A 12122-nucleotide genomic window follows, 5' to 3' on the forward strand; every position below is an offset into this window, starting at 1 on the left:
CACTTTACAATAAAAGGCTTCTACCGCTTTTCACATTCGCCGATGAAAGCCAACGAGAAGACGTCACTTTCAGCCCCAAGACCCGGGACCGGGAATGGAGGTTCAGTCACCCCCGCTCTATCTCGGTTGAAGCTGAAGCTAACCACCAGTAGACTCACTTCACGATTCTGATGTGGAGATTGTGGAGTGGACCTCTCCCAATGATGCACGAAACCCGTACAACTGGCCTCGGCAGAAGAAGATCATCCTCACAGCTGTAGCCCTGTTCGCTACGTTCACGATGATGATGAACGGCACCATCGTCACCATCGCCCACGAGGCAATTGGCGACCGCTTCCATGTCAGCGATGCCTCATTCCCGCACTCGTACTGGGTCGTCACATCCTGGACTCTCGGAGGGGCACTGTTCTCATTTATGGTGCTCCCGATGATGGAGGATTTCGGCATCCGCAATGCCTTCCTATTCAGCTACCTGATCTTTCTGATATCCCTTATCCCGCAAGCTGTGGCACACAACTTTGCCACGATTATCATTACGCGTTTCTTCAGCGGCGGCTGCGTTGCCATCATCGCCAACTCGACCAGCAGCGTCATCGGCAACATATGGGCTGATGATCGGGCTCGTACCATCCCCATGAGTCTCTGGATCACGCTCTATCTCATGGGAAGCAGCACGGGGCCCGTGGTCGGTGCCGCTATCCTCAAATATCTCTCATGGCGCTGGATCACGTACTGCCAGCTGATCTGGTACGGCCTACTATTCCCACTATACTGGCTTCTGCTCTCCGAGACGCGTGGCGACGTCATCCTCGCCCAAATCGCCAAGGAGCTGCGCACCAAGCACGGAAAGAACGCCTACAGCCGGCTCGAACTGGGATCTACGACCCCTCTATCAGTGTTACTGCTCCGCAGCGTGCAGCGGCCGCTCTACATGCTCCTCACCGAGCCCGTCGCGCTCGTCTGCACCCTCATGGCCGGCCTAATCGTCGGCAACATCTACCTCTTCACCCAGTCCGTCGAGCAGGTCTTCGCCGGGCTCTACGGCTGGGACGACCCGGTACAAGCCGGCTTCGCGCAGGTCGCCGTCGTCGTCGGCGAGGCGGTCGGCTGGTGCGGCGCCCTCGTATCCGCGCAACTCTACTTCGCCTCCGCGAAGCGCAACACCGAGAATCCAGGCGAACCCATCCCAGAGGCGCGGCTGTACGTGGGCGCCGTCGCCGGTTTTGTTGGTATGGCCGGCGGCATGTTCGTGTACGCCTGGACGTCGTATCCAGACGTGCCGTGGATAGCGCCGGCCGTCGGCCTGGCTATGGTTGGGGCTGGTAATACGGTTGTTATTATAGGGTTTGCGGACTACGTTGTTGATGCCTACGCTAAGTTTGCTGGGAGCGCTATCGCGGCTGTGTCGCTGGGCGAGAACGTCTTCGCGGCTTTCTTGCCCCTTGCTGCGCAGAGCATGTATACCGATCTCGGTTTCAGGTGGGCTAGCAGCTTGCTTGGCTTCTTGTCGTTGGTTCTCTCGTTTGCGCCTGTCGTGTTGATTATTTGGGGGAAAGATATTCGGGCGCGGAGTCCCTTCATGAAGGAAGCGAGGCTGGATATCAAGGCCGATGCGCAGAGCGACGGTGATGTGTAATAGACAATGGCCTTTAAAGGGTCCTCAACCTCCTACCAGTTCTGTCTAGTAGCTTCCGCACTACGGGTGTGCATTAATGAAATGTGAGAAACCCCTTAACTCCACTGCAAAATGTGAACCGCTCTTCTACAACCTATCCCCAACATCTTCTTAGCCCCTTGTCGCCTTATTCCCCTTCATTTATTACTCAAGGAGACGTCCTAGTACGTATCTCTTCCGCCACGATCCTCCCTCGTTCGTAATTCACTCTATAGTCCCATGCTAGAAGAAGTATTATTTGATGGACAGAGTTAGAGTGACTTCGGCTAAGGATACAGGGAAGTTGGCTATCCACGGCACATACGCCGGAAGATCAGATCTTCAATGCCTTGAAGGTTCAGTATACCTGCAAGGAAGCGGGCATCTCCCAAGGATTCCCAGCTTATATTCCCACTATCTAGCAAAAGCTCGACGGTAGGCGCTCGTTCTGCTGCTACTGCCACCACGATGGGTGCGAATTGCTGGTATTCGGTGACTATTGTGGTTTTCAGAGTGTCTTTAGAGCTGGCAATCGAGTCGAAGACACCCGCATACAATTTTTCTGAAAGCCACTCTGGGTGAGATGATGAAAAGTCGACGACGAATTCTGGGAGTCTTAACAGCTCCGCGACCAATGTGTCAGGTACCCTTGACAAAGTATATGAACAGTGGCTGATAGTGTTCACTTTTCCAGCCTGAAAAAGCTTTCTGACAATGTCGTACAGCTTTTTGTCTACAGCTTCCGGTAGGGCAATGTCGTGCTGATCCGTCTGCTTAGCATACCAGAGCGGATATTTTGAATCCGGATTGGGTGAGTGCTCGGAGCCACGTTTCTGTTGGAACTCGATAATATCTTTGGCAATCTCAGAATTCTCCGCTCGAATGGCATGCAACAATGCAGTTTGGCCCTTTGAATCCGCCAGATTCACAAGCAAATCGACTTTTGCAAGCAGGACTTGGACGAGTCCCCGGTTCCCGACGCGTACAGCGTACATCAAGGCAGTTTCGCCACGATTGTTGATTTGGAAATGTGACGGATCTGCAGTTGGTGTTGGACAGGTAATCGTACTGATTGGCGCGATCTTTGAAATGTTTCGTAAAGCTTCCCGTGCATTTTCGTCAAGCCAAGCGCTCTCCGCGTCAGGGAACCCCATAACAACTGCATAGGCTTGTGCAGTAAGGTCGCCGTCTTCGGCATTCCCTAAAAGCGACAATTTCTGAAGTATAGCCTTGACAACACTAGCGAAACCAAGTATGATCGCAACTACAAGCGGCGTTTGTTTTTCGCAATCCAGAATAGTAATGGGATCATGTCCGTTGTTGATCAGAAGGAGTGCGAGCGTTTCATCCTTAGTATAGAAGGCATAGGATAACGCTGGCAACCGTTCTTCAACTCCACCATCAACAACTTCGGCATATACCATATCTGGGTAATTCTCGACTATGACTCTCGTAAGGCTGTGTTGTTGAGTCGATATGGCGTGCCTAAATAGAAAGTGCAAATTGTCGCTGTTATCCGAGAAGCGACCTTCAGAGACGAGTAGCATCAGTATTTCGCAGTCGAAATCTTCGAGTGAAACCCCCTCTTCAAATGGAACCCAAGATTCCGCAGCCTCAACGATTGAGGGGTTGCTTTTGAGCAATATTTCAAGAGTCCGTTTCTGGCCACCCACCATAGCATGCCAGATCGAATTCTCGCCTTCGTCATTGAGGGTAACAGCCTCAGCCCCATACAGCAAGAGAAGTTTAACAGCTTCCACTTTGCCTCTGTATGAAGCTATGTGTATAGGGTCATTAGGGGTGTTCTCGTACGGATCGTCTCCATGCTCATCATCAGAATCTTCGCTACAATAGTCATGGTCTTGTGGTCTTCCGAGAGGTGCTCCGCCCTCCAATAGCAGGGATAGTAATTGCAAGGCTGATTTGTCCACATCCGAAAAGGAGACTGTTTTCACTACATAGTAGACAGCTCCGTCGAGATCTACCTTGCCTTTGATGAATCTGTCGAGAAGCATGATGTTTCTCTGTTTGATAGCATAGATTACGAGGTCCTTTTGCGGTTCGATGCATCGCAGTTCCGCGCCTCGGTCCATTAATTCGAGCATCACATCGTCTGCTCTCTCGGTAAAGGCAATGCTCATTGGGGTGTCTCCGTCATTGTTCTCTGCGTTGACGTCTACCAGCCCGTTCCTTTTGATCATACCTTTGTTGGAGGGATCTTCATTGATGATGCTCTCCATTCGGCGCTCATTCTCCCTGGACCGGCTTAGTAGCGCCGATGCCATATCATGATGACCTTCTCTGATAGCAATCATTAGAGGGGTGTTGCCCTCTTGGTCTGTTCCGTCCAGTTCAACATCATCCTTCTGCAGGAACTCTTTGAGAGTTGTCATTGAGCCTGACGCGATCAGAACATGGATGACAGTTGCCCCAATAAAAGGCCAACCCATTGGTGTGTGAGCATTCTCAGGGTCCAGAATTTTCCACAATGCTGAAATTCTTTCCAGTAATTCTGATTGCTGATACCAACCGATCAAGTGCAGAAGATCAGTCTGGAGTATCCCCTCCATTTCGACTTTGCGAATGTGCTGGAACAGAAGCCGTACTGCATATACCGCCAAGGGGAATCTCGCCGAAAGTGACCCGCGGGACAAATGTACTCCGTCCAGAACCTCTCGAAGGGTCAGGTACTTGAGGCACGACCGTGAGATTTCGAAATGGGCAGCTCCTCTCAAACATGGCATGGCTAGTGAGAAGGTAGAGCTGTATTCAAGGAAATGTGTCATCAAGTAGTCCGGAACAGATTGATGAATGAATTGCGCTTCGCGGTTGAATTCCTCGACTCCACCAGGCTCATATTGCTCCCAGACATCCCGCGTTCGGAATTCCACTAAGCCTCTGGAAAGATGTTTGACTCGCTTCTCGAATTCATCAGCACTGTCGTTCCAGTCCTGATGATCTCTGAGTTCGGAGATGGTGCAGTGTACCATGTCTTTGTCTGTGACAAGCGCATCTCGGAGTTCTTGGGCAAGAAGAGGTCGTTCGGCAAAAAGTATCCAAAGAAATAGCTTGTTGGTTTGTTGTCTCTCGGAATCTTTTATGCCGTTGAGAATGTCCGCGTATAGGTGCTCTAGGGCTTGTGGTGTGGTCTGAATCTTCTCGAGAAGTTTCTCCGCTTTCATCCCCGTTGCGTTATCTTCGATAACCCTTGAAGCAACCAATATAGCCCACTGAAATCCACCTTGTACCTTCATCAAGATTTCTTTCTCATATTTACGACGCTTTTCTTCGGGTTGGATGTCTCTCAACCGCTTTTTCATGACATATCTTATGTCTCTGTCGTTTCTTTCTTCAACAAGAACTTTTGGAATAGCATCGACGCCAAGGACTGGATAATGCCTCGACGACACGCAAACCTTCACTCTACCTCCTTCAGCAACCTCATCCATCAGCTCTTTGAAGTAAGCGAGCAGCGCTCTTGCGGAATCGTTCCCACATTCGTCCAGCGCATCAACGAAAATGACTACAGGCCTGCTGTCCGTCTCTTGTTTCAGCAGCTGAGTCGTCAGGCCCTGGAGTTCTGGTTCCGTCCAATGCCACCTGCCCTGACTATGAGGTCCGAAGCGCTTCTCTCGATGTTGAAATGTTATTGTGAGGCTTGAGAGGAATCTGGGGAAATGGCCGAGTAGAATGCTTAAAAGCGCGTGGAAAAATCCACGAGGTGATTTCTGCAGAGGTACTCCACGGCCGTGGAAGAAGAACGACACGATTATATCTCCGGTATTTCGTTTCTTCATCATCTCAGAGGCATACTTCATCAAGAATGATTTTCCGCTTCCGGGGTTCCCTTCAACCCAGAAAAGTCCATGGTGTTTGCTCATCCAGCGTCGGAAAGCCGGGTAATCTCGAAGCCACTCGCAGGTCCCTTTCTCGACACAGATCTCATTACGTCTCTGGTCTCGCTCTGGGAAAGAGAAAGATCGAAGACATTCTGCACTCTTGTTAGATCCTATCTCGAGGTTACTTCTGATTACGAACCTTCTTGTTCCTCCGTAAGAAAAATTGATGCTGAAATAAATTGTTAGAGATACTATTACATATGACATTGGTCTTATTTACACACCATCTTCTTCGGACAGACTAATATCCGCAAAAGGGAAGACGCGTGCTCGGCTCACAAGTTGCTCCAGCATCGCTCGAACGCGTGTGTAGATCTCATCATAGTGACTGGTGTATTTCACTATTTCTGAGTGGTTTCGATTCACGGGATGTTGGTCTTTGCTTCCACACGTTGCAGAAGCGGGATCGACCAAGACTTCCGACGGCCCACACATTTCCCACTTGTCTCCTTTCTGACCTTTTGTAAGCGGCGCTCAATCTTTACATAGACACAAGGATATATCAATACTTACCTTGAGCGCTGTCGGAGACTTCTCCGTCTCAAAATATGCGGCAATCCTAGGGAATTTTGTACCGAATGCTTTCTTGAACTCTTTATGTGAGCGAGATAAAAGAGCAGAATTCTTTCCCAGAGACTCTAAAAGAGCTCGATTAGGCCGATCCCCTATAAGAGGCACGAGTGATTCTGTCGCCATCCCTTTATGTGGCACTCCAAAGAACACGAATGCAGAGATGCAACCCAGTGCCGTTGCATCTTCTTCATCCCCCTCTTCCTTCATTTTCACCACAGCCTACGCATGTATTTTAGTAGGGGATGGTTTTCCTTTTTTCTTAAAAAAAATAAAGAAAGAAAGAAAAAACCTGAACTGACCTCTTTGATCACCAGACCGCCCAGACTGTGTCCAATAAAGATTAAGGGGCGTTGCTTGGATGGCTCTTGACCCTGATCAAACTCAATAAGAATCGCTCAAAAAATATTTTGCTTCTACTTACCCTCACAGATCTGATGTCTACCTGTAATGCTCTACCGAGATCGGCAAGGTTCTGAAACGAACTGCTCTCGACTGTTTGAGTGTCGTATCCGTAGATGAGAATCCTTGCAACGGGAAGATCAAGCGGGAGCGCGTCCCGAAGCCACATAAAACGACCGTTCCTCTCCTTGAAAGACCCAAACGCATGTCCCCCGAGGCCGGAGAGCGCGATGATACTGCCACATTTTGTTAGCTGTGTAGTATCTTATCGGATGAGCCATGGTCCTTACTCAATACGACAATCATCTTGCTCGGTGTGTTGGAGCGGCGTGAACCCCATAAAATGGGTATCGAAGACAAGAGGCTTCTTGAAACCACTATCGTCATCGTCGTCGTCTGCATCTTCACTCGATGGCAAAGGGAATATCCACTGTTTGTTGGACCTGTCAGACAATGGAGGTGGGATGGTGTTGAAGCTCAAGGTTGCGACTTTGGTCGTGCGCTCAGTCGGGTTTGTCGCAAGCGAATGCACCGCGGCAATCGCTCCACTTTCGATGAGCAGAACATCTTGGATGAGCTGGCGCACTTCATTTCTGCTTCGACGACTAAGTGGAATCCCTCGCAACCTAAAGTTTGAACACTTATCTGGTGCCATTGCACCAGACTCCTGACTTTGCGGTCAACCTGTTCAAAATGAGCTGAGATTGAGGCGTGTTTGTGCAGCAAAAATTCAGCCGACGAGCCTGGCCGGGGCAGAACCCGAATAAATATGCGCTCGCATGCCTCGCCAGTTCGTAGGAGCCAATCGCGAGCCTTGCTGCAGAACACATGGCTGCCTAATGCTCTGCAGCCCAGTAAGCCATGCATTAGCGCGAGGCAGACAACAAGGCGGAGCTGCTTTCAGATTTTCAGGCAAGGCTCACACAAGGCTCCTAGTAAGTAAATTAAACAAAATTCAGATTATCTTGAGTCTCGGTTTTCAATTTTCAAGTCTTGAATTGATTTGATATTTAGCTAAGGAACTAAGAAGATAAACAATTTTTGGTAGTTTTATACCCCTTGTTAAGCAGGCAGAAGCGCCAGGTGTCGCCCCAGGATCTAGCGTTTCAAATTCACCAACACGCCAAAATCATAATCGAGCCTCACTTTCTATTGAAAGTTTGTCATAATATCCATTTTTTCTTGTTTCCACCCTTTTTGGTGTTTGGGTTCCTCGAGGCAGAGGCCCGCCGTTATACATTGAACAGCTAAATACAGTATAAATTTGAAATCCTGGTAGCTTTAAGGTCTACGAGAAAATCTTAGAAAAGTACTCCGCAGCCGACGTCAGCACAATTCCGTACTGACTGAGCGCATCCAAATCAACCTCGAACCCCACTTCATTCATCCATAGCTGTGTCTGAATAACTAGGTTTTGCGACGCAGCTCCGAGCTCCTCAGCGGTATAGAACTCCAGCTTAACTGCCTGCTTTCTGGCCGCGCTTAGCTTCTCCACAATTTCAACGAATGTTGGACGCTCTGCAGCCAACTCGATTTCCTTACGGTCGAAAAGCGTGGGCGAAGAAAAGGCAGCGGCAACAAATTTGCCAAGGTCAGATCCATCAACGAGATCCACTTTGGTGTCTGGCCTAAAAGCAACCTTGGGTGTGTTGGCGGCATCCAGACCCGGAAACATGAACTGGGATCTGGGGGAATGGAAGTTCTGCATGAAGAAAGGCTGGCGCATGATGGTCCAGTGAGGGAAACCAGCGGCTCGTACCCGTTCTTCGACCTTGTGTTTCGACATCCAGAAATCGTACATCGGGTGCTGCAGGCTCCAGTTCGGAAACGATTCGTGCTGTCCGGTTTTGACGACGCTGGAGTAAAAGACGGTCGATATTGTGCCGGACGCCTTGGCCGCCGAGAGCATGTTTTCAGCTTGCCTGAGTTCAGAGGATCGGTCGTGGATTTCTGGCAAGAGGTTGATCGAAACGGCGTCCATGCCTCGAGCAGCGGCCACCAGGGAGTCGCGGTTGTTGAGATCTCCCTGGACAAGGATTGCTCCTTTCCTCGCAAGTTCCTGGGCGGCTCCTGAGCGGGTATCTCGGACAAGAGCGTAAACAAAGTGACCAGACTCCAAGCAGTAGCGAGTAACCCCGCCACCTTGAACGCCAGTGGCGCCTGTGACAAGAATTTTCTTCTGCGAAGACATATCTTTAGCCAAGTTTTCAAAATTCAGACAAGGTTTGTTCCGTTAGAGTAACTTTGAGGTCCAGTCAGTTTGTTATATAGACTCCCGGCGAGCACATAGGTTTCATCAAATTGGTCCTGATCGGAAACGGGTTCCTGGAACATCGGTACCCGATTTTTGATCAGCCCATGCCCCACATGCCTAATTAGAGAACTCCGTCACTCCGCATCGACAACCTAGTGGCGCCACGAGCATTATTTGCCGTAGTGAACTGTGTGGACGGTACCTGCTTGCGTTAGTCACGGTTGCTTACAAAATCCGTCTCGCCCGACCTGTTACGGTCTGAGAGATGTAAGATATTCAACTGTAGGACCCATACTCTGTAGTGGGTTAGCATTGGACCTGATTAGGTAGGGGCAGACGTCGTATATGCATTAGGCTAAGCCTGTAGAGTGGTCGCTTATAGTTTACACACTTGAGGCTCGTGCTTTGGGGACAATCTGTCCTATCGCACTCTCCGTAGTAGTATCCACACCTTTATCTTCTTTCGTAGCTATACTTTAATATATTATATAGCCTCTCCTCCCACCCTCTTCAGATAGCCAGTAGTCATTTAATCCAAGGGCAAACATAACTCCTTTTTCGTAAAAAATCCCAAATCCAACTATCACCGGCCAAACCCAACAATCGTCGGCCAAACCCAACTTCTTCACCAAAATCTACCATCTTTCAACCGCAGCAGAACTTCAACGAAATTAAAATCTAAGTACTAATGGCTAAGACCACAGACATCTATTATAAGGGTTTTTAAAAAAGAAGGTCAACCTACCCCATCTAAGAGTTAGGGTTGGCCGGTGATGGTTGGGCTTGGGATTTTCGCGAAAAAAGAGTTGGGTTTGGTAATTACCCCTCTTTTTATTACAAATTCCCTAAGGCCTCGTACACTGCCTTCACGTAGGCCTGACACCGATAATTACCCATCTCCACACTGTTCTCCATCTTGTTCATGACATAGGAGATGGTCATCCTCCGGTCCAAGTCGATGAGTCCAATCGAGCCGCCCCAGCCTCCCCAGCCGCAGATGCGACCCTCGGGTAGCCATCCGCACATAGTATCCTTAGCAACCATAGCGAAGCCCATACCCAAGCGAACCGGCGTGCCCATTACGAGATCGACACCATGAAACTGTTCCTCGAATATAAGGTCAATCGTCTTCTGCGATAACAACTGCTTGCCGTCCACCTGCCCGCTGAGAGACACAGTAGACAACAACTTTGCCACGCTCCTCGCATTCCCATGTCCATTCGCCGCACCCATCTCTGTCTTTTTCCACGCATTCGTGTTCGCCGCCGTGGCATCTGGGACCGCATTGCGAAACGTCCGCACCGCTACACTCGTCGGCTCTAGCATCGGTAGCCTATCCATTGGAGGAGGAGGAACCGTCTCTGCGACGCGTGGCCAGTCCTTCTCCTGTGCACCGAGCTGGAAGTCTGCTGCCAACGGGCCAGCCATGTCTTCAGATATGAACTGCCCTAGTGTTTTACCTGTGACGCGCCGGACGAGCTCACCGACGAGGTGGCCCATCGTAAACGCGTGGTATCCAGACGCAGTCCCAGGAGTCCACCACGGCGCCTGCTCTGCAAGCAGCGCAGTGGCTTTTGGGACGTCAAAAACATCGGAGAGTGTAACAGGGGCTTCCCAGCCAGAAAGGCCAGAGGAATGGGAGAGGAGGTGTCGGACTTCGACATCTTGTTTGCCGTTGGTCGCGAATTCTGGCCAATATTTGGAAACCTTCTCGTAGGGGGAGAGGAGACCACGGTCGATGAGGATAAGGGCCGCAAGACTGGTGATGCATTTGGTGGTGGACCAAACGGTGGTGATTGTGTCGCGCTCCCACAAGCGGGTGCGATCTTTGTCCGCGTAGCCACCCCAGATGTCGACGACGTTTTCTCCATTGATGTTAACGACAAATGAGGCTCCAAGCTCTTCTCCTGAGTTGATGTACGATTGAAGTAGCCTTTCAACCTTCTTGAAGCGACTATCGCATGATCCATGTACCTGTGCCATCATTGATTTGGAATACTCCGCCTTTAGGATCAGTGGACTGTAGGGTTATCGATCAAAGGAAGAAGATGTTGGGAGCTGACTTACGAATACAATCGTCTCTGGTCTACTCGATGGTACGCAGGAATGTCAACAAAGATATAGCAAGGGCCCACAGTGCCCGCTAGCGAGTTACGCATGGCATGTCGGATTTTCAACTTCCCGAAGTTCCGTGTCATGCGGTGAACCCTGATCTTCATCGTTCTACGCATGGCGTGTCGGGTTTCAACTTTCCGAAGTTCCGTGGTATACGGTATACCCTGGTTCAGTTTGGAAGAGGGTAAGAGAATCAGTAGGTTGTATCTTCCAAGGAAGAATCTGCAACAACGGCTTGGCAAGGCGAACCCTCGATAATTATCTCAGCCCGTATAGCACAGGCCCGCAAGTCCCAGCTGGGACGGAGTATGAATCAATCAATCAGTCAATCGATAATTATCTCCGTCAAGATATCTGCCTAACAACCTGGTTTAAGCAGCTCCTAAATACAGAGAATTAAGATTACTACCTAAAATACTAGGCACAGCTGTATCCTAGATACTCCGCGGGTCTGTAGTGCTTTGTTAGCGACCCTCTTTCGAGTTATACGTATTTGTTATTGATTGGAACATGTCGACGCTGAGCCAGAAGTCAATGAAGTTGTTTCTCGGACAGAGCACAGCTTAAATCCGGGAGCCACAACTGTTTCAACGTGTCTAGCGTAGCTATCTCCGTTAACGCCGCCTACTTTGCGGTGAGCGCAATAGCCGTAACCCGACCCTCAGGCTTCTTTACATCTGTCGAACAGTACTTGGAGTGATAAATACTGTCTGGACTGACCATATTGAAAGGAACAATGAGCCCTCCAAGTCCTCTCTCTGTATTCAAGTATCATTCTTCACAGACATGGAGACTCACTTGCCTGCCGAGATTGTCCACATTATCAGCCCTCCCTCAATCAGTGTTTCAGTGTTCATCGGTCTTCTATGTTTATATCTCTTTCAAAATGCTTTTGTTTTCTACAAGGGCTTCCCTGTGATGGGAATGAAGGGCAAGTTGTCCCACAGCAAGGCCAAGAGGGCCTACAAACATTCAGCGCAGGCAATACTTGCCGATGCGCACAAACAGGTTAGCATTGTCTCATGCAATTCCTAAAGCAGAATTATTCACAGTCAACATTAGACAGGCGGTCCTTTTCAGGTCATGACGCAAGGCGGTGTACAGATTGTGTTGCCGTCAAGATATATGAAGGAAATTGAGAGTGATAAGCGTTTGTCCGCTAACGATGCTCTCCGAAGGGTTTTATCTCCATTCCCCTTCAAGAAGTCGGCACACTGCTAACTTGATG

General features: G+C 49.7%; 3 protein-coding genes across 3 annotated transcripts; 1 reads left to right on the forward strand and 2 right to left on the reverse strand.

Moving 5' to 3' along the window:
• Positions 1 to 42: 42 nt before the first annotated feature.
• Positions 43 to 1636, forward strand: LTHEOB_1836 (MFS transporter; the record flags this gene model as incomplete). The annotated part of the gene is made up of 2 exons (XM_035510581.1): positions 43 to 100; positions 153 to 1636. The coding sequence occupies 2 exons, from the start codon at positions 43 to 45 to the stop codon at positions 1634 to 1636; spliced, it is 1542 nt and encodes a 513-aa protein (XP_035366346.1).
• Positions 1637 to 7813: 6177 nt separating this feature from the next.
• LTHEOB_1837 (Nad dependent epimerase dehydratase) lies at positions 7814 to 8716 on the reverse strand (the record flags this gene model as incomplete). Its single annotated transcript, XM_035510582.1, has 1 exon — positions 7814 to 8716. One exon carries the CDS (start codon positions 8714 to 8716, stop codon positions 7814 to 7816), a length of 903 nt encoding a protein of 300 aa, XP_035366347.1.
• Positions 8717 to 9613: 897 nt separating this feature from the next.
• Positions 9614 to 10765, reverse strand: LTHEOB_1838 (Beta-lactamase; the record flags this gene model as incomplete). The annotated part of the gene is made up of 1 exon (XM_035510583.1): positions 9614 to 10765. One exon carries the CDS (start codon positions 10763 to 10765, stop codon positions 9614 to 9616), a length of 1152 nt encoding a protein of 383 aa, XP_035366348.1.
• Between the last annotated feature and the right edge of the window lie 1357 nt (positions 10766 to 12122).

The sequence above is a fragment of the Lasiodiplodia theobromae genome (assembly GCF_012971845.1).
Source record: "Lasiodiplodia theobromae strain AM2As chromosome Unknown scaffold_4, whole genome shotgun sequence".
NCBI classification, from domain to species: Eukaryota; Fungi; Ascomycota; class Dothideomycetes; order Botryosphaeriales; family Botryosphaeriaceae; genus Lasiodiplodia; species Lasiodiplodia theobromae.